At 45.1% G+C, this 22,973-nt stretch overlaps 1 protein-coding gene across 3 annotated transcripts in view; it reads left to right on the top strand.

Annotated features, from left to right (window-relative positions):
* lrrfip2 (leucine rich repeat (in FLII) interacting protein 2) overlaps positions 1–7,579 on the top strand; it is a 28,812-nt gene extending 21,233 nt beyond the window's left edge. For 2 of the 3 annotated variants that reach the window (XM_083658392.1, XM_083658391.1), the window contains 7 exons: positions 1,201–1,371; positions 1,490–1,582; positions 3,940–4,072; positions 5,059–5,223; positions 5,369–5,448; positions 6,556–6,660; positions 6,771–7,579. In XM_083658392.1, coding sequence (XP_083514518.1) covers positions 1,201–1,371; positions 1,490–1,582; positions 3,940–4,072; positions 5,059–5,223; positions 5,369–5,448; positions 6,556–6,660; positions 6,771–6,881 — 858 coding nt within the window. In that variant the 3' untranslated portion in view covers positions 6,882–7,579. Of the gene's footprint in view, positions 1–1,200; positions 1,372–1,489; positions 1,583–2,563; positions 2,657–3,457; positions 3,560–3,939; positions 4,073–5,058; positions 5,224–5,368; positions 5,449–6,555; positions 6,661–6,770 lie in introns of all 3 variants that reach the window. The other variant, XM_083658390.1, reaches the window with a different exon arrangement.
* Positions 7,580–22,973: the final 15,394 nt, after the last annotated feature.

Here is a 22,973-nt window from a genome sequence, read left to right as displayed (position 1 = left end):
ATCTTAATTTTCAAACAAAGTTACAAAAAGCTGTCAATTGTTGTTCTTAGAAAGAAAATAGGAATCGGCAAAAATCGGTATCGGCAAGTCAGACTATTCAAAAATCGGAAATCGGAACCGGACAGCAAAATTGCAATCGGTGCACCCCTAAACATAAGGTGAATAGTCAGGGTTATCCCAAACACAAATATATCAGTTATTGTCATAAATGATGGAGCAAGGTGTTATCACAGCACCCTGAGGTTCAGATATACTCAGTCATTTCAATGCACAAATGTGAGACTTTAACTTTGGAATTCTCTAAATTCATACAATAAAAAAAATGAATTTGACTTTCTGTGTTCCTGATCTCAACTATATCAGTTATTGTCAGGATTTCTATTTATTTATTTATTGGCCTTAGGCCTTTGGGGAGCACCAAAAATTCCTCTATGCAGGAGAAAACGTGGGGAAAACCCTGCACTCCACCTGCTGGCAGATAGCAGTCATGGTTTGAATTTGGAGGCTCTTCTTCCAACCACTTTCATTGCCACACTGTGTGGATAGTCACTCTAAAAATAGCTCTCTGTTCTTTTAGGAAGCACATTGTATGTTTTGTTGACAAAGGTAACTCACAAACCCGACTCTTGGCTTGAGATTTTTGATCCATCTGGAACAGTTTAGTGAGGATTCTTGTGTCGTCGTCATCTTTTCGTTTCCTGGTTTCAATAGTAGTTCTCTCTTTCAGGTCCCTTTTTGACACCTACGCCTTCTTTCAAACCCCAGTTGAATATGACCGACTCATCTGTGACGAACAAGTGACGAAACTGACCGCACGACAACAATGCATTGAGTCATGCATTGTTGTGTGGTTACCTTTGTCACTTGCACATCACATATTAGTCCAACATGGCCTGTTTGAGATGAACAAGTTGGAAAAAACAACCTCTAGGCATTTGTTTATGCTGCTCTGCCCCCTCCTCATCTTCCTGGCCTTAAAATTATACATAAAATAAAAGATCTAAATATATACGTGCAGGATTCTCCGCATTTAGTCTTGTTTTAAGGCTCCCTTGTGTTTAGTGTGTTAGAACCCCCCCCCCCCCTTTTTTTTTTTTTAAGTATCTAACAACCCACCTGATGCATGTAGGCAGGTGAGCTGTGCCTTAAAATCAATCTACTCTGCTGACTTACATGCTTCCCCCCTCCTTCCCTGACCAGGAGTCGCTTGCAGAGGTGGAGGAGAAGTATAAGAAAGCCATGGTATCGAACGCACAGCTGGACAACGACAAAGCCAACCTCATCTACCAGGTGGACACGCTCAAGGACGTCATAGAGCAGATGGAGGAGCAAATGGCAGAGATGAAAAGGGAGGTTGTAGATAAGTCAAAGGTGAACTATGAATCGATCTGAAGCCTATGAGATCATGTTTACTCACCTAAAGTAAACGTTTGAAATGTTTGCGTGGAGTGGTGGTTGTGCCTCACACCTTCTGTCTCTTTGGTTTCAGGAGCTAGAAAGACAAAAGCACACGTGTACAGTCCTGCAGCACAAACAAGAAGAGTTAAAAGAGGGAATTCGCCAGAGAGATGAGCTCATAGAGGTATGGCTGCCGCTGCATTAGCAAAACAAATTGTTTCTGGCGGCATGACCGCATCTCACCTCTATCCTGTCACGTGACCGCATCTCACCTCTATCCTGTCACGTGACTGCATCTCACCTCTATCCTGTCACATGACCGCATCTCGCCTCTATCCTATCACATGACCTCATCTCTATCCTGTCACATGACTGCATCTCATTTCTATCCTGTCACGTGACCGCATCTCACCTCTCTCCTGTCACATGACCTCATCTCTATCCTGTCACATGACCGCATCTCACCTCTATCCTGTCCGTGACCGCATCTCACCTCTCTCCTGTCACGTGACCACATCCACCTCTCTCCTGTCACATGGCCGCATCTCACCTCTATCCTGTCACATGACCACATCTCACCTCTCTCCTGTCACGTGACCACATCCACCTCTCTCCTGTCACATGACCGCATCTCACCTCTATCCTGTCCGTGACCGCATCTCACCTCTCTCCTGTCACGTGACCACATCCACCTCTCTCCTGTCACATGGCCGCATCTCACCTCTATCCTGTCCGTGACCTCATCTCACCTCTATCCTGTCACATGACTGCATCTCACCTCTATCCTCTCACATGACCGCATCTCACCTCTATCCTGCCAACACCTTGAAAGGTGTTAGTGCCTCTGTGCAGGCTGCAGAGGAGACTCTGTTCTTAGCTCATCCTGGTCCTCAACTCTGGTCTCCCCTGACATTTGCCTCTCTTTCATTGACTTTCCTGCTTCTCAAAATGTTTATTCTGTCTCCAATTTCAAACATGTTCCCTTCAAACGAGTCTCTTCTCGCCGTCTTTGACTTGTATCATCACTGTATTTACTGTCACTGTCTTTCCATCTTGCTGCTGTTGTGTATTTTCATTTCTTTTGTCTTTTGTTTCATTCCGTTCTTCCTCTCGGGTCTTATCCTGTACTGTGTTGTCCTCTTTTCACTGCTCAACACGACTCCAGGAGAGCCAGCGAACGCAGACAAAGTTAGATACCCTCACCAGAGAGGTGTTTGACCTGCAGGAGACGATAAACTGGAAGGACAAAAAGATCGGGGTAGGAGGTCTCAGAGGGGTGCTCTGGCAGAAGATGAGAGGCAATAGACAGACATGCTACTACAGCCAATTTATTTAATCAATCAGACCCAGTGGGCAGGAGAAGCTCTGTTGCCTCTCATGTTGGAGCTGCATGATGGAGACCCTTTGACGAAAGCCTGTAGCTGGACCCGTCCTGATTCACAGTTTGGAGCTTTTGCATGTCCATTGACTATTGCTGGCCCACTAACATGGATTTCAGTTTTCGATGCTGTAGTCACAGCTCATCATTTTAAGTGTGTGGAGTGGACACTGTAAGGCTTGTCAAGCCACTGAAAGAAATGTTTTCAGTAAGAAAAGTAAAAAGAAAAGTTTTCCTCATTTAGCATAAATGACGAATCAATATATTCTAGCATGGCATGCACTTTTCACCTCATCAGTCTTAATGAGGAAAGCATCATATTTTACTCACACAATGTCAGATTCAAAAACATCCTCTCCCCCTTCCAAACTCTTCATCAACAGTTCCTGTGTTCTACTTGTCCTTTTACCTTTCCCCGATAACACAGTTGTTTTCTGTGGTCATTTTCTGCTAGCATGTATTGTCTGACTGTAGCAGCGTCCCTATCTGCCTGTATGTTTCTGACTGTCGTCTTTATGCACACAATGCAATTTTGTGCATGGAAGATGTCTTGCTGTTGCATGTCTATCTAGCCAGTCAATCCAACTTGTCCTTTGCCTCTTGTCTCTCTGTCTCTCTCTCTCTCTTCCTGTCTTGTCTTCTCTCTCGTCTCGTCTCGTGTCGTGTCGTGTGTGTGGCCAGGCCCTAGAGAGGCAGAAAGAGTACTTTGATTGCATTAGGAATGAGAGGGATGAGCTCAGAGATGAGCTCGCTGACATCAAGGGGAAGTCCAAAGCAGGAGAGGTAGGTCCCCCCCACAGACTGGGCTCATAAGTCCTCACTGAAAAGACAAAGTAGGTTAGAGGATTGAGTCGCTGGCCAAAGAACTACCCCTGTTTACTTTGGTGGGAAGCCAGGAATGCCGTCATTGCTGTCACATACTGTACCTTGTACTTGTGGCTTTTCTTCCTGTTTTGCTCGATCATATTCCCTATTCCAACATTTTGACTTGCTGGTTCTGCGTACCTCATAACACGGTCTCATGTCGATCAGCACTTTTAACCGTGACTGCAGGTGAATTTACTGGTGGATTTAGGTTTTTATTACTGTGCAGTTTTTTGCCAACATCTTCCCTGGCGCCGCTCCTCAGTGATCCGTATCCTCCCCCCCCCCCCCACCCACAGAAACATGGCCTGGTCATCATCCCAGATGGCACGCCAAACGGGGATGTCAACCATGAGCCTCTGTCCTCAGGGATCACCGTGGTCTCGCAGGAGGCCGCCCAGGTGCTGGAGTCTGCAGGAGAAGGCCCCCTGGGTGAGTCGCAAGAGACCGTTTCTGCACAGAGGCAACCGACGCATTGGCAACGGCTACATGCGCTTACTCTGTCCACATGAATTCCTTCCAAATGAACTGTTTATATGGATGCTCATTATAATGATCTGATAAAGGGTGGGATGATTACATGCACAGAGGCATATAACATAATTGTGTTGAATAGTCCCGTGTTCTAGCATAGAGACACTGCGTAACGCGTCATCATTCACAAACCACGCCCAAGACGGGGGAAAACAGAAACCCCCCCCCCCAATCCTGGTGTTCTCCTATGTCGCGTGCATGGTTGCGTGTTGCACAAAAAGATCATATATATGGAAGATGAACACTCCAACTTACTTCCTTGACAGCTAGATCCACATTTTTCTTCTGGCCAATTCTCAATGGCTTCCTTGTTTTGCTCAGGAGTACAAAAAACGTATACCGTATATTATAAATAACTGGCGGTTTTTTACATTTGTTGTCTGCGCAGCCCACCACACAACAGCTTTTAGCTATGTTTAATTCAAGGAAAATGACGCTGGTGTGTGGAAATGAACGGAGCTTTTCCCCCATGATGGGCGTGGCCTATTTCATGCAGTGTCTCTATACCAAGATGCATCATGTGCTACATGCAATATTGTAGTTTCTGTTCTTATTAAGCAGCAGTCTCAGCAGAATATACTCCCCCTGCAACCATTACACAGGACTATTCAATGCATGTCGGTAAAGTATGGAACCTCTCTGGAAGAGGACGAGCATGTGCTGAAAGAATATTATGTATTTTTCTAATCAAAGAAAGTAGTTTGTTTAAGAATTAACTAATATTGTCCCATTGAAACACATTTTCTGCTGAATAAAATTACATTTGAAATGGGCTGGTCTATTCTGTTTGGGGGGGTTGCATTTGCTATTAAGCTATTATACTGATTAGGTATTGACTACTGGTTTTGTGTTGATTGTGTGGATGCTCCGTGTCCCTCTGTTAGATGTCAGGCTACGGAAGCTGGCAGAGGAGAAGGACGAGCTGCTGGCTCAGATCAGGAAGCTGAAGGTGCAGCTGGAGGACGAGAGACAGAAACATTCAAAGATGGACAGTGTAGACGGGGAGAGGATGGAGAACGGTACAGACCTACACTTCATTGAAATGCAGAGTGAGTTTGGGTCGCACCCTCGCCTTTTATACATTTACCTACAGTTTGCTTCACATTTAACTAACAAGCAATCATTACAAAATGTGAGAATATTTTTTATTCGTCTTTTTATTTTCAAACTTACGGTTTGTGTTTTCCTCTATAGGAGATGCCAACAGACAGATTAGTGAATATAAATTCAAGATTTCTAAGGCAGAGCAGGAAATGGGTACAATGGAACAAAATGTAAGTACCGAGAAATTTCACTTCAACACCTTGCCTCGACCGTTTGTCTACAAGGAATGATAGAAACAGGCAGTGTTGTAGACTCAAGTCCAAGTCCTAGACTTATTTTCAGGAGTTGTGACTCGACTTGGACTTGCAGCACTGATGACTTGGACTCGAGCATTCATGCATTTAGTCTCAGAAGTTGACGACTCTGACTCTGACTTATTGATAAAGACAGTTTTTTTGTTTTTGTAGTTAATAAAGTCCCCGATTGGTTGTTAGGCGGACTTCTGCACTGGTGAAGCATGCACGCGCGTACCCGATCAATTAAGCACCCTCGGTAAATTTCGCCGATAGGACGGCCTTTTTGTACATAATTCCCTCTGAGCACAATTTCAGTTGTACTAAAATAGGCTCAAATTAAATATCCGAACAATTATTTGTCATTTTGGCCAAGAAATGACCTGCGAGGATGAGTCAACACCAGCCACACTGCCCCTCTGCTCTGATGGGTGCCACGAGCACGTTACGAGATGCGCCCTCGCTGACAGCCCTCCGCGGTTATGGAGGCTTGAATTTAACCATCAGGGATTTCAGCTAAATGTGTCCCAAACTGAAGAAAGCAGCCTGCATGATCCCCGTCTCCAGTGTGAACCGAATTAAAACAGCGCAGCAAAGTCACCTTTTGTGAGGACAAGCTGAAGATTCTAAGTTGTGGAGAGACACTAATTGGCACCTTTGATCATCGGCGACTGCAGGTTCCACTGCTGTGAAAGTAAAACTAACCTATTGGGCGCTAATAATTGGCATAAGATATTGATAGCTATATCATGACATTCAATTTCACGCAACTACAAGGGCAGGCACTTGTGTTCCACCTACAGTACATGCTGATTCATGCTCATGTTCAGTAACTCCGGACTTGGACTGGAGTCCACGTAAGGGGGACTCGACTCGGACTCTTCTTTGGGGACTTGGACTCGGGTCCGAACACTGTGGACTCGAGACTCGACTTGGACTCCAGATAGTATCTTACTTGACTTACTACCACAACACTGGAAATAGGATACACATAGATCTGAAAATCTGTCTCTTTGTGTAACTTGTGTGTATCTCTGTGTCCAGATTAATAGACTTGAAGGGCAAGTGTCCAGGTACAAGGCATCAGCAGACAACTCGGAGAAAGTAGAAGATGAGCTAAAGGTGGAAAAACGGAAACTTCAGAGAGAGGTAAAATGAGAAAGACTTAAATGTGCGCTTTTTTCAACTAACTTCACGGTTTGAAGCACCAGCAGACTCATTAGAACCTTTTCTCCTTTTCTGCCCCCCTATCCCCCCAGCTGCGTACGTCCCTGGATAAGATCGAGGAGATGGAGATGACCAACAACCACCTAGTAAAGCGCCTTGAAAAGATGAAGGCCAACCGGAATGCCCTTCTGTCCCAGCAGTGAGGCGATCACCACAGAAGCCCTTAAACTCGCACCTCAAGACCTTTGACTGCCATATTGCGTCTGGAGCACATTTCCATTTTATTTTCTTCAGCTGTAACACTATAAGATGTGTAGCTAACCAAAAACACTTTAAAAAAAACACACACACACAAAAACACTTGTAGCACAGGCAAAAAGTGGAACTTTTTTCTTTTTTTTTTACCGTAAGCATTGGTTTTGTCTGGTAGGCCAGTGTCTTTGGAGGAATGACTCAGAAACTTAACTAAGAAAAACCATAGCGTTGCTGGGAGATACATCTGAGGAAATTTCTCTACTCACTACTTAATTTTTCAAAAGCTTTGTACTACATGTTATTCACGAGATTGTATTTCTCTCTGGCTGGGTGCTTGGCTGTACTTTTTTTTTTTTGATAAGTTGCATGAATGAGTATGATGACTCTTTTAAACTGTTGAACCCTCACGGCTGCTCCGGCCCCGCACCTTTCCAGATCCCCTCACACAGTGAAGTGCCTTTTCACGCCTGGAGACTGAGGGTCTGCACCACTCAATGAAATGATCATTTTAACAGGTACAGATATAGTGTATTTAAAAAGGTGCAGCCATTATTTGAAAATATATAGAACCAATTGTGTCTGCCGAGGTTTCATTGAATTGTTTTTCAAATAATATTTAAAAGATTTCTTGAAAATAAATGTGTAAAATACAGAACTCAACTGTACATACATGTACAATTTGAATCTCTTTGCTTGAATGAAGCAATTTTCTCTCTTTTTCTTTTAACAGTACTTTGACCATGTGACCTATTGTTTATTTATTAGTAGTCTAGTCAGCAAGTCTAACCTCTGTTTACAAATCCATCATCCAATTCAGAATATTTCATCTCAGTTTTTGTTTCTGGACGACTCTTCAAACACTGGAGGAAAGCAAAAGCATGCCACTTCTTCCTCACCCTGGGTTTTCTTCTCTGCAGATGGCAGTGATTTTGTGACCAGAATAAATAGACAGTCAGGACTTATTGTGCTGTCGTATAAACTATGGAATTGCACCATAGGGATCCTCCAGTCATGGAAAGTCTGGAATATTTTTCCATGCTTGTACAGATATTACAATGTTTAATGAATGGAAATGTTTTATTTCCTTGACGCATGGCTCTGATGCCTCATACTGAATACATGTCTCTGGGTTAGACGGGAAATGCTGCCATTTAGGTGTTAAGGGACTCGTGACCCAATTCCACTTTCAGGGGTCCTACCTACACATTTTCCATTTCAAAATTCCATACTTTTCTGTCAGACCATGAAATCAATGAAAGAGTAAATACAACGGGCGTATAAACGGCCCAAAACACATTTAGACTATATATGTCTCAGTTTGGGCTTTGGCATCTGATTTGAAAGTAAAGGGTAAGAGGTGGGATTTGAACCAGTGAACAGCTACACACCAAGCAGCTGTTTATCTGACTGAGCTAGAGTGAAGGATTAACCAGGTGCCATCAGCTTATTGATATCAGTGTTCAAAATACTGATAAAGAAGCATCACTGAACATTTCTGAAGCCAGACTCTCATGCAGGGATTGAACCAACAACCTTCTGCACCACATCCATGTGTTTATCTGGATGAGCTAGAGTCCCACTTCCTCTGGCATAGAGCTGGGCATGGTTTCAATACAGATGAAATAAATAGCCTCTATCCATAACGTTATAGAAAACCGTTATAGATTGATTGGTCTATCAAATTTGAATCCACAGTGTATCAGAATGAGTAGAAGCGGACGTTTGCTGTTCTTTTTTGCAAGATCCAGATGACTCGGCTGTGGAACAATCCACAGGTTTATTAGCATTACAGACCTCTTGTTGGCTGCTGCAGAGTGGAACAAATTCACTGCTTGGACACATCACCGGCTGCTTTTCTTGTGGGGCAAAGTGTGCTTGTGCAAGGTGTCTGTCTTTGCCTGTTGACAAGACGACGGCTTTGAAATGACTGGAAATGACATTCATCTGTGAGAGTTTCACACAGTGCTTTTGTTATGCGTGAGTTGAAGGGAGCGGTGCTTTTAATCACAGTATGTAAATCACTGATGTCATGTTTTGTTTTTATCCTGGAGTTGGGGGTATTTTATTTTCAGGTTGTGAGTTTGCTGACGTCACTCATTCTCCATGGCAAACCGAGGCGCCCCCCAGTGGATCTTGGATAAAGTGCTGAAGCCCAAGTCACAGGAAGCGCGTTTACTGCTCGGTGATTGACCAGAAGCGAGGCTTCCGTTTTTCCAGCTCTTGCATCCTCGCGTGATTTCTAACCCCACATAGGATAAGCAATAACCACGCTCTGTGGCGCCGGGATTGGCCAGGAGCATTGAAGTTTGGGACTAAAGCACCTGGGGTTTTTCATCTTTTAAAATAAAGATGTTTAAAAAACTATTGCTTGTTACATTTTCAGTGCTGTACCTTTTCTCTGGGTAAGAATTCAAAATTCAAGATTTTTATTGTCACTCCATGGTACAAGTATCACGTGTGAAATTCTTGTGCTGTGGACTCCGTTTACAACATAGTACAAATGTAGGCATATGAGTGCAAAAACAACAAGAGACACAACAAGCAATAAGGCAGTATAGTGATAAGACAAGTCAGAGACAGTGGCATATTCACTGCACATAGGTGCACATGTCCTGTGCATACTGTAATAATCCGCTCCCGGGATCATTAAGTGAGGAGGCGAAGAGGCAATACTTGGTACAGTCTTTATTTCTGGTTCACACTCATAGCTTCTAGCTACACACACAGCTCCTAGCTACACACACGTCCTGTCCGCTTCCTCGTAATCCCAGACTCTCTCACCCACCCGAGACCGGAAGTTCCCTACACACTGGCTGGTCCGCTGCCTTCACGTACCGTCGTAATCGCCACCGACATGTCAAACTCTGGGTCGCCACATTACCCCCTCCCTTCTTAGGCCCGCTCCCACGCGGGCACCCACAACCCACACATATCCCCCTGTACCAAAACACACTAACACATCAACACTTTTCCCCAATATCTTTTTTTCATCCCCACATTAAATTCTCATTCCCCACAACAGTCTTTTCTTTTTTTCCATTAATTTAAATTCTACACACATTTCCATTCATTTAAACCACCACCATTTCCATCCCCCCTTTTACCGCTTCTGTCCCACCTGAAGCACATTACTCCCTTTCAACCCCAAAATTCCAGACTAACACGGCGGAGTGTGTCCTCCACCCCCCGATGACCGGCCCCGACTCCCCTGTGTCCCCATCGTAGCACCCCCCCCCCCGCAGGTAGCTGGGCACAACCCTCTGGAACCCCCCCGTGTTCAACAGCCCACTCTCCAGACGCAGGTCCGAAAACATATTCCACAGTAGCTTCGTGGCACTGGAACATGTGCGAATCTTCTCCACAGGGGGCCGGCGTCCGGCCGCTACCCACGCATACACTGGACCGATATCCGCGTCCTCCGCCTGCCTGCGCCTCCACTCATCTTCCCCGATATACCAGATGGCGTCCACGTTGTCCGTCCGGTCCACGTCTACACAGTACTCCTCTTCCTCCGCCTCTTGCACGCGCTCGTCCCCCCGTCCCCCTCCCCCAGGGGGCGGCGTGTTCAGGGCAGCAGGGAGAACACAACTGACGGCGATCTCCACCTTGGCTTCCTGCACAGCAACTGTGGGGGGTGTGGAGCAGTCAGGTTGGGCTGGTTCCTCCGGCGTTGACCCCTCTCGCTCACCCGGAGACACGAGCGTTGCTCTCCCGACTGTAACAGCGTTGCAGATGATGTCCTCTACCGTGGGGGTTGCAGAGCAGCTAGGCTCCTCCAGCGTTAGCAACACCCGTCCATCTGGACACGCAGTCCACACTCTCCTGACCTGAATGACCTCTTCCCCCTGGCTGCACACATTCTCCTCTGGAGACACAATCGTCAGTCCCCTGACTCTAATAACGTTCTCTTGAGCCTGTGTCCCTCCTTCGTCCTCCACAGACTCAGTGCAGTTCCTGGCCAAATGTCCAGGCTTCTTACACGACCAACAGAGTCTCACCTGCCAGCCGCCTGCGCATCTCTCCTCTCTCGCTGTCCTCTGTCCTCTGACAGCCTCCGGACACTCCCTGGCCAGATGTCCAAACGTCCCGCACGACCAACAGACACCCGGGCGCCCCCAGTACCGTTGCTCCACGTACCTGGTTTGCCCCGAATGAATGCTGTGACACCACCTCGCCAGATGACCCTGTGCTCCACAAGTCCAACACAGTCTCTGCGGCTCCTCCGTCCGCTTTTCTCCGTGCTGCGTGACCTCCTGCAGCAGTTTCATAAGCTCCTCTGCCCAGACAGGCGTCGCTTCCAACAGCCGTCTGATCTCCTGCATCAAGCGGGCCTCCACGCCGGCAAGCACCGCGCTGAACTCCTGCTTCAGGCGTGTCTCCATGCCAGCCAGTACCGCGCTGAACTCCGGAGTCGGTAGCTCCTCCCTCCCCCCGTCCAACGACGAGGGTCCACCAACGTGTGCCATTCCACGTGGTGTTTGTAGCAGTTAGCACACCAGCTAACCCCCAGCTAGCACACCAGCTAGCCTCCAGCTAGCACGCACAGCTAGCCTTTCAGCAGCTAGCAGACACAGCTAGCCGCCCACGCCTGGCCGATCCTCCAAGGCGTTAATTTTCACTTCTTCTCCGCTCCACTTCTCTCTGCGCTGCCTCTTCACCCGCCCACTGTAGCACTCCAGCCGACTTACTTGAGGGAAATCCAGCCCGATTAGCTTGCAGCTGGCTGGAACCTCCGCGACGAGCAGCAACAGTCCGTCTCCCCGTTCCTCTTTTTTTGATGTTACCGCACGAGGCGAGCGGCAAAGTTCGTAGTTAACACTTCTGTACACCAATGTAATAATCCGCTCCCGGGATCATTAAGTGAGGAGGAGAAGAGGCAATACTTGGTACAGTCTTTATTTCTGGTTCACACTCATAGCTTCTAGCTACACACACAGCTCCTAGCTACACACACGTCCTGTCCGCTTCCTCGTAATCCCAGACTCTCTCACCCACCCGAGACCGGAAGTTCCCTACACACTGGCTGGTCCGCTGCCTTCACGTACCGTCGTAATCGCCACCGACATGTCAAACTCTGGGTCGCCACAATACTTTAGCCGTGCTTAAACATTTTAAATTCGGCGTATTTGACATAGGTGCAAATAGCATATTCCTTATTAAACTCTGCGTTTTAAATTCGGCGTATTTGACATACGGGTGCAAATAGCATATTCCTTATTAAACATACAATTAAACGTTAGACATACGTAATGGTAGCAGCTACAGTACGGTACAGTACGGCTACTACACTATTTGTGTATGTTAAGGAGTCTCGTGGCCTGCGGGAAGAAACTGTTCCTCAAGCGATTTGTGCGTGCTTTTGGAACCCTGTATCTTCTCCCTGAGGGTAGCAGGGAGAACAGGCTGTTGTGGGGATGGTTTGTGTCTTTGATGATCTTCAGGGACCTCCTGAGGCACCGCTGTTTATACAGTTCATGCAGATCTGGCAACTCACATCCTGTTACGTGCTGGGCCGCGCGTCTCACTCTCCGTAGCGCCCTGCGGTCCATGGTGGTACAGTTCCCGTACCAGGTGGTGAAGCAGCCAGTCAGCAGGCTTTCAATGGTGCCTCTGTAGAAGTCTGTGAGGATTTCTGGCCTTAGCCCAAATTTCTTCAGGCGCCTGAGTCCATGTATTCGCTGTTGGGCCTTTTTGACAACAGTGGCGGTGTGGCCGGCCCAAGTCAGGTCCTGGTGGATGTTGACTCCCAGGTACTTGAAGCTGTCCACCCTTTCCACCACTGTGCCGTTGATGGTGATTGGGGGGTGTGTGCCCCCCCCCCCCCCTCCTGTAGTCTACAATGATCTCCTTGGTCTTGGAGACGTTCAGAGAGAGGTGGTTGTCCTGGCACCATTGTTCCAGGGCCCCCACCTCTCTGTAGGCCGTCTCGTCGCCCCCCCCGAGATCAGCCCCACGACCGCTGTGTCGTCTGCAAACTTCACGATGGTGTTCGAAGTTTGAGTCGCCACGCAGTCGTGGGTGTAGAGGTCGTACCAGAAGGGGCTGGAGACGCACCCCTGGGGCGCTCCTATGCTGATGGTCAGTGGTGAGGAGGTGAGGTTGCCCACCCTCACCACCTGGCGGCGGTCTGTCAGGAAATCCAGGATCCAGTCGCACATTGCTGTGTTTAGTCCCAGATCCTTGAGTTTGTGTACCAGCCTGGAGGGTACTATGGTGTTGAATGCTGAGCTGTAGTCCACGAACAGCATTCTTCCATAGGTGTCCTTCCCCTCCAGGTGGGACAGGGCGGTGTGGAGCACGTGTGCTACTGCATCCGCTGTGCTCCTGTTGGGGCGGTATGCAAATTGTAGCGGGTCGTGGTCCGGGGGGAGTGTGGGGCGGATCTTTGATATGACCAGCTTCTCAAAGCACTTGCTGGCTATTGGCGTGAGGGCTATTGGGCGCCAGTCATTGAGGCTGGTCACTTTTTGCTGCTTGGGAATGGGGATGATTGTCGCTGCTTTGAAGCAGGGGGGAACTCGTCTTGAAATTAACGATATGATACATTATATTATATGAGCTATGAACGTGAACACAACACCGTTTATTGCATGTTTTTGTAGATAGTGTACATTGTGTAGATTACAATTATTATGCTCTCGAAATCGCTGTCCGTTCTCAAGAGCTATTCAGTTGGTTCATGAAATCGCTGGGCTGCGTGCCCTCCAGTGTTTGTGATGTGGGAGATTCCAGCTGTCAAAAGAAGAAGACAACGCTCCTGGCCAATCCCGGCGCCACAGGGCGTGGTTATTGCTTATCCTATGTGGGGTTAGAAATCACGCGCGCTGGACTGCTGCGTAGGCGGGCACAGGGCGTGGTTATTGCTTATCCTATGTGGGGTTAGAAATCACGCCTCGGCTTCAGTGCCGCAAGGCATTCCGGGTATTGCGGTGGTGACGAAGCTCCCATGCACGAGACGAGTTAGCCGTAGCCTACTGCCTGTAGTAGCGTATTATTCCCAGGTTTGCAGAATATAGTTTAATTTACAAGTAGAAGACTCGTATGTGCGGATGATATTATCACGAATATATAAAGTGGAAACGGGGCTCCGTTAAGTTAACTCGGAGGAAGGAGAAGACTGGATGGACTCAGATGAATGGTTTAGCTGTGAAGCTAACGTTAGCTGTGAAGCTATTTATTGGAGCTTTGAAGGATAAAGTTGGTCAGTAAAGTTCAGGAGGAAAAGTTCTTGTCACTGTGTGAGAATAATGAAAATGTCTAAAGACCAGAAGCTGAGAGCTGTGGTGAAGCAGCGCCTAACTGTGACTGTTGAAGATAAACTGGACGCTGTGCGGTTACACAAAGAAGCCTTGCCTCCAGACCTCCAGCAGCTGTTGGTCATTAAAGAAGAGGTTCCCGCTGAGCAGCAGGAGTGGAGCCCCAGTCTGGACCAGGAGGACCCAGAGCCCCGACACATTAAAGAGGAACAGGAGGACCCAGAGCCCCGATACATTAAAGAGGAACAGGAGGACCCAGAGCACCCACACATTAAAGAGGAACAGGAGGACCCAGAGCACCCACGCATTAAAGAACTCTGGACCAGTCAGAAAAGAATTACAGCACTCTGGATCAGTCAGGAGGGAGAGCAGCTTCAGGAGGACCCAGAGCTCCCACACATTAAAGAGGAACAGGAGGAACTCTGGATCAGTCAGGAGGGAGAGCAGCTTCAGGAGGACCCAGGGCACCCACACATTAAAGAGGAACAGGAGGAACTCTGGATCAGTCAGGAGGGAGAGCAGGTTCAGGAGGAGCCAGAGCCCCCACACATTAAAGAGGAACAGGAGGACCCAGAGCACCCACACATGAAAGAGGAACAGGAGGACCCAGAGCCCCCACACATTAAAGAGGAACAGGAGGACCCAGAGCACCCACACATGAAAGAGGAACAGGAGGAACTCTGGACCAGTCAGGAGTCAGAGCAGCTTCAAGGGCTTCATCAAAGCCAGTCTGAGGAGAACAGAGAGGCAGAGCCTCTAGCCAGCTGCTCAACTGAACAGATGAAAACAGAGGCTGATGAAGAGGACCGTGGAGTATCAGAACCAGCCAGGAACTTATATCTTATATACTTATATCCAACTAGTAAGTCACAACCAACTAGTCATGACAAGACTTCAGATTCTTCTGAGACTGAAGACAATGATGACGATTGGATGGAAGCTAGTGAACCTCAGCCAGGTTTATACTCACAGGAAAACAGTGAAGTTCTTGAGAAGAAACACTTGAATTGCTCAGTTTGTGGTAAAGGTTTTGGTCATGAAGGAGACTTGAAGAGACACATGATAGTCCACACAGGTGAGAATCAATTTAATTGCTCAGTTTGTGGTAACGGTTTTGGTCAAAAAGGCGACTTGAAGAGACACATGATAGTCCACACAGGAGATAAACAATTTAATTGCTCTCTCTGTGGTAAAGGTTTTACTCGTAAATACCACTTGAAGGGCCACATGATAGTCCACTCAGGGGATAAACAATTTAATTGCTCTCTGTGTGGTAAAGGTTTTGGTCATAAAGGAGACTTGAACAGACACATGATAATCCACACAGGAGATAAACCATTTAATTGCTCAGTCTGTGGTAAAGGTTTTAGTGATAAAGGAAACTTGAAGGCACACATGAAAATCCACACAGGAGATAAACATTGTAATTGCTCAGTCTGTGGTAAATGTTTTGGTCGTAAAGGAGACTTGAAGAGACACATGAAAATCCACACAGGAGATAAACATTGTAATTGCTCAGTCTGTGGTAAATGTTTTGGTCGTAAAGGAGACTTGAACAGACACATGATAATCCACACAGGAGATAAACCATTTAATTGCTCAGTCTGTGGTAAAGGTTTTAGTGATAAAGGAAACTTGAAGGCACACATGAAAATCCACACAGGAGATAAACATTGTAATTGCTCAGTCTGTGGTAAATGTTTTGGTCGTAAAGGAGACTTGAAGAGACACATGAAAATCCACACAGGAGATAAACATTGTAATTGCTCAGTCTGTGGTAAATGTTTTGGTCGTAAAGGAGACTTGAAGAGACACATGAAAATCCACACAAGAGAGTAAACATTCAATTCAGGGTTCCATGGAACACCTGGAAAAGTCATGGTCAAGATTCAAAATCTTGTTTTCCAGGCCTGGAAAAGTCATGGAATTAGTAAAATCCTTAAACGTTTAGGAAAAGTCATGAAATGTTGTCTGTAATGAAATTGTTGCAGTAATCTTCTTGAGGATAACCTTCAATGTAATGTAAAATGACAACAAATGTATTCCCTTTAGCTGTTGACGTAATGTAGCTTGCGTCTAATATGTGTCTATTTTAGTGCTTCTTGTATTTTATATTCATATTAGAGATGGGCATTTCTAGCAAAAACACTATTCGAAATTCGCTGGCCAAAGTCGACTTTTAATCGAAATTCGAAAATAAAAATAAAATGTAAAAAAAATAAAAAAAATTTTTTTTTTTTTTTTTAACAATTTTTATAAGCATTTTAAGCAAGGTTTATGGAAAAATGAATGGCAGATGAAATCCCATGAAGAGGGAGAGGTTGCTTATAAAAAAAAATGTACTTGCTCAAACCAAGCGATTCGACTATACTTAGAATCAGGGGAGACAATGCAACATTTCACTCACAATTTTTTTTTTTTTTTTTTTTTTTCAATAAACGAATTTCGAATTTCAATAATAAAAGTCGACCTTGATAATAACAACGATTATTCGGAAATTCGATGCCCATCCCTAATTCATATCTTTATGTAAAACTGAAATTCCTGTTTTAGTTCAACAGCTTTCATGATGCAGTGACACTAAGTACTAAAACCAATATAAAGAGCAGCTGTGTCCTATTTGTCCATAGTAATAATTTCTGGTATTGATTCTGAGTCACATGACATGGAAATTATATTATCGATCATTGAAAACATGGAAACCTTTTGAAAATGTGTGGGAGCTCTGTTAATTTCTGTCTGTGGCGAAGGGGGGGATTTCAGTGTTTATGTGGAATTGATGTTTTTGTGCTTTGTGGTCCGTGTGTTTATGTATCACACAAAAAACGCAAAATAAAAAATAATCACAAAAATTGCTAATGTGCTAAATGTTTTAGTCCAAATGGAAACAATGGCTCTGTTCAAAACTGTTCCCTATTGCAGAAGTAGTGGACTATATACATAAGATGGGCAACATGTCCCTGCCCCCTTTTCTGGGGCAATGCAAAAGACACTCGCCATAGACTTGAATGTAAAATAGAACAAAACACCAAAAGAAAACCACCAGTGTAACTACACCTAAACCCAAATGTTTGGTGAAGCCTGACACCTATAGGCTACTGAACAGGCCTTCTCTTATTGGCTGGTCTCTTTCCCCTGTGATGTCACCCTCTTGTCACATTGTAATGGACAAGAGTGATTGATGACTGTCTCATTATGCAGATCAGAGGAAGGACGGAGCTTCTCAGTTTTAGTTCTAAGAATGTTTTACTCATCTTAAGATGTAGACAATAGAGAAAAAACTCAAATTGTGCATTTCTGGAAATCAGGAACAAGATGAAGCACTTTAGATTTTCATGTTGGAGCTATGTCATTAGCATATACACCAGTTCATATAAATATCTTGGATTTACTTTTGATACATTTGACGTTTGAAGAGGGCATTAGTTAGTGTGTTGGCCGACACTGCTGGTAGAGCCCTGGCTACAGTAATGAGTATGCTACATTTTCAAAGCTTTATGATGTATGTGTGTCACCAATGTTGTTTTATGCAGCTGCAGTTTGGGGAAGTAAGGAAAGGTGAATGCCATCCAAAACTGTGCAATCCACTGCTTTTTGGGCGTGCATAAATGTACACCTGTGTTGGCTTTTCAAGGGGACGTGTGTTGAAGGTGAAAAAGGTGAAATGTTGAGATGGTGGAACCGTCTATCTAATATGCCAGAGAGTAGAGTAGCAAAACAAGTGTTTAACTGGGATAAAGCACATAACTATCCATGGTGTAATGATACGAATGCTGTGTTCAGGGAAGCTGACCAGCAATTTATTTTCAGAAACAGTTCATGTTGTAATGCTCACTATATTAAACATCGATTATTTCTTGACTATTAAAAAAAATGGGCTAATGACATCTGGCTCAAACCAAAACTCAGAACATATATCCAAATTAAAAATATATATAGTCCCGAACCTTAGGTTACATTACCACTGGATACATCCAGAAGATCTCTATGTGCCCAGTTGAGAACTGGTACCCTCCCTTTGGCAGTTGAGGTGGGCAGGTTCAATTCTATTGCTGAGGAGGAGACTTTGTACTGTATGTGAACTGGGTGTTGTGGAGGATGAATTTCAGTTTTAGTTTCATTGTAGCTACACGAGGAACCAATTCTGCCTTTATTTCAGTTCATGCAAAATAAGAAACCTGAATTATTCTGGTCAGGAGATGACGTTAAGTTGGAACGGCTATTCAGAGAGGAAGTCTTCAGTTTGGCCAGTTTTATTGGAAGAGCATGGAAACTGAGAATGGAGAAGTTGTTTATCTGAAGCTGAATCAATTAAAGTTTTGTTTTGAGTGCAAAATCACACCAATGTGTCTCAATACACTTTCCTTTAAACAACAGAACAAAACAATAATCAATTAAAAGACAATGAACAGTGAATAATGAATAATACAATGAACATAACAAAAACACAATTTAATAGAGGAAAAACTTAAATCAAGGGTAGGATAGAGTAAGAGAAAGGACATAAAGCTAGGGTAAGACAGACAGACAGACAGAATGTGAGGGTAGGAGAAAGATTAGCCTCAACGCGAGACTCAGCAGTCAAGAAAGGTCTGTGTCAAGCCCAAGCCAGCAGTGCTAAGGTAGCCTAAGTTATATGACTGTGAAAACAGACCAGTTGGTGCAACCGGCCCCTTAACTCCCAACAGCGCATAGCTCAGTCAGTCTTTAACATCACCAGCGTCCTACAGGCAGATACACGGAGCGACACAGCGCCTCCTACAGATCCACAGAAATGGACACTGTGGACAGACAGCAAAGAGATCCAAACATGTCATATACTGAGTCTAGAGCAGTTTTTCATAATGTTATTTTTACGCCTTTGACCAAACATCATAAAATGTACTTCCGATGTCAGTAAAATTTCAGCTCTCTGTGGTTTTCTGTCTCATAACCCTCAGCTCATGTCTCTGCAGAGGTCAGGGGGGGGAGAACAGCAACAATAGTGATTAAGACTAGAAGATTAAAGTAGGCCTATAGTCTTTATGCATCTTAACATATGTTTTGAAGGGACCTTTTAAGTTGAATAGTATTTGAATTATATTAATATGGCGTGAGTTTCTATTCGCCTTGCACAGAAAACCTTTTACTTTTATACTTGAGTACATTTCAGACCCTGTACTTTTTTCCTTTTACTTGAGTAGCCTAATTAAGTTGAATCAGTACTGCTGCTTTACCAGTTTTTGTTTTTACACAAATTGTTAGAAAGGTTTTTTTGTCCAACAGGTTCAGGAATTAACACCACTGTGTGTGTGTGTGTGTGTGTGTGTGTGTGTGTGTGTGTGTGTGTGTGTGTGTGTGTGTGTGTGTGTGTGTGTGTGTGTGTGTGTGTGTGTGTGTGTGTGTGTGTGTGTGTGTGGTTTTTCTTTCTTACGCACACACAACAAAGGGCAGCCAACACGGCTCTGCTCTCTGGTGCTCTCAACATAACACTGAGCAGAGGGTTTAAATACAGAGGGAGTGACTGGGGCAAATTATTCCAGAGTACTGTCAGGTGTGTATGGGTGATTGCTGGCAGGTGTGCGCATGGGTGAATCAGGGGGAGGAGAAAATGTGAGGTGTGGAGGATTATGGGAAACTTGAGTCCAGGAAGTAACAGTGAAGTAACTCTTTTGTACACAAATAACTGTACTTCTACTTAATCAGAGCAACAATGTGATTAATTAAATTTGGAATGACAAGAAAAAATTTCACGTCTGTGCAATAGGCTAAGTAGGCCTAAATAACTCAGATATAGGGTTTGCAATTGTAACCTTCCATGAAGTATCTCATGCTTGTTGATTTAATGATTGTTTTGCACTTGCTGCTCAGTTTGAGATACTTCTGGCTCGCCTGGAAAGAGCAGCCGAGTACAGTCAGCCAATCAGAGGCAGAGAGGGGCGGGCCATGCCTTCGCCTAGCCTTCGCCATCATGGGGAAAAAAATATCGCTCCCTGCGAAAGTAAAGCAACCAGAAGCTGCTTTGCTTCCGCCTTCCGGTTGGCGCCGGTTGCTTTGTAGTCTCTTAGAACAGACGAGTTGGCTTCCGCAATTTTCAAATGCTCTCGCCATACCGTCTGTACGTCAGACCCCCAGAACATGCACAAGGAAGTAGTGAAAAAAACCTTCAGACCGGAAGGAAGTTCGACGGAATCTGACCAATCACGACACGCGTGTCCACGAAAAATATGTTCCCCCCGGAAACTTAAACCGATGCAGGTTGCTAATGCTAGCAGTGCTTTAGAATTACCATGGAAGCTACGCCGACGAAACCGGTGAAATAAGACCCTGATAGACGTAAACGATGTATCCGCGGCTTGGAGGAACCTCGTGCAAGACGTGCACTTATTCCAGAGTTAAACGAAAGTGATGAGGTAAGTTGCTAACGTTACTGAGCTTATCGTTCGTCTTACTAATCAGCGTTAGCTAACGATAGCTACAGCAGTATACAGCTAGTTAGCTAATGTTAAATTCTGATTGGACGAATGAGCGGAAGTCCCGCCTTTCAACTTCCTCTTCCGTTTGGTGCATGATTCTCCCCCACGAAGTACAGACTGTATGCTGCATCTGCCGGATGTAGATAAGACAGTCTGTTTTAAGAGACTAGTTGCTTTGGCAATACAACCAGCGCCAACCGGAAGGTGGAAGCAAAGCAGCTTCCGGTTGCTTCCCGTGCAGACCTCGCGCTGGGGCAGATGCCATTATACTCAGAAAGTGATCAGCATGTATTGTACAATGGTAATAGTGAGAACAGCCAGTGGAAAAGTCGCAATGAAACGCTATTATGTGCAGTACTGCGTGCGCTTTCCTCTCAAATGACCCCACATCAGCACATGAAGGAATCACCAAACTTGTTTTTACTGAAAGCCGTTTTAGTTCTCAGCCCTGATAGCCTACTCTGTGATGCTTTTAATCTCTCTCAATAATGCTCTCAACACAACACATTTACTTGGTGAAATGACTAAAAACGAACAGTTGCAAATCAAAGTTTATAGCCTACCACATGGGTCAAGAAATGTGGCGAAAACACAGCTCAGTGTTCAGGGCTCAGTGGCTTGAAAGCGGACATGTTTGGAGAGAAGCCGTGCGCTGCTCGCGCTGTTAGAAAAAAAATCATGCACAAGGCGAGCGCCAGACGGAGGTAGCGCCAAACCACGCCCAACAAATTTACGTCATTTGACGCGCCCGCCCCTCGCTCCACCCCCGCGCCCTTCACGGCAGGGTGAGCATAATACAAGCTTTATACAGGGAATTTTAACATAACATAACCAAGTTTATTAGTGTTAGTGTAACCAACGTGGGTGTGTGTCAGTGAATGGAAGTCCAAGACGTTCTGGGTTTTACTCATAACTCTTTAGTGAGAATAATTATGGTACAGCAGTTCACAACCACCTCATTATTTTTCTCTATGCTTCTTCTCTACGGCTCACGCAATATTTTTTCCCCATGATGGCGAAGGCGGAGTTCCCCCTCTCTGCTGGGAACTCCGCCTCTTTACACCCCAAACCAATGGAGAAATTCAGTATGTTGCAGGAGGGGGCAGCTGCAGCAAGGCCCTGTTAGAGGCCCCCCTGTCACAGCTTTAGCAAAGAGATACCTGTGATGCTTGTCAAAGTGGATATAAATTGTATGATCATATTCAGCCAGACAGTCAGATGGAGATTTAAAATGGTGAGCATTTTTTATTTTTTACTACTGGGGGAACCTGGCCCCCCTGCCCCCCCCCCCATTAACTCCGGCAATGCCAACACTTTTTTCCCTCTCTCTCTCTCTCTGTTCTTTGTCTCTCCCCTAGAGGACACCCACGTTGCATTCAGGTACAGTCAGTTAGATTCAGCTTTGGGGGTGGTGGTGGTGGTTGCTTAAACCTGCACTAAACGTCATGAAATTCAACTTGGTTGCTAAAACCCCTTTTAGCAACCAAGTTGAATTTCATTCACTAGGCATAAATATGACATTTCAATCATTAACTCGATTACTAACCACCCCACCACCACCCCAAAAAAAGAAAAAGAAAAAACAAACAATAACCATTTTACACTTTTACTAACAAAACAGTAGCCTTTTCAGGCCAATTTTGGACACTGTGTTCAAAAGTGGCAGCTTGCCAAACATATACACACACTCGGGAAGACCTCCTCTATGACATCACACTGTCACCCTAAGCTCGGGAGGAGTAAAAAAAAAAAATATGGCAGGCCCTCAAACCCACCCAAAGGTCACACATATACTACCCCTGGTTGGGAAACACTGACCTCCTCAGTATGTCCAAGAGCTTACAGAAGTTACAGCACCATTTGAAAAATAGAACAGTGAGGTATAGAAAAAAGCACATTTATGTCCAGCATTGAACAAAATAAAATAAAGGTGAAATCCCCTAAATTATTGATTACAACATCCACCTGAAAGTACACTTGACACACACTATTAACTCGATTACTAACCCCCCCCAAAAAAAGAAAAGAAAAACAAAAAACAATAACCATTTTACACTTTACTAACAAAACAGTAGCCTACCACAACAGTATAGTCCCCGCTTTGGTGGGGTACAAAAATAGAGAGCCAAAGTCACACCCACTTCCGGTTTAGGCATTCAAACCAAGGGATTTCATCCGCCATTCTTTTTTCCATAGACATTTTGTAAAATGCTTATACAAATAGTTTGACTTGGTCAAACAAAGCGATTCAGCTACAATGTATTTGGAATCACAATAGACGATAAAACATTTCGGACCAAAACTAAAAGCAAAACATCAATTTTTTAAT

Source organism: Poromitra crassiceps (genome assembly GCF_964638095.1).
Source record: "Poromitra crassiceps genome assembly, chromosome: 22".
In the NCBI taxonomy this organism is placed as follows: domain Eukaryota; kingdom Metazoa; phylum Chordata; class Actinopteri; order Beryciformes; family Melamphaidae; genus Poromitra; species Poromitra crassiceps.
This window is presented reverse-complemented; position numbering and strand designations above follow the sequence as displayed.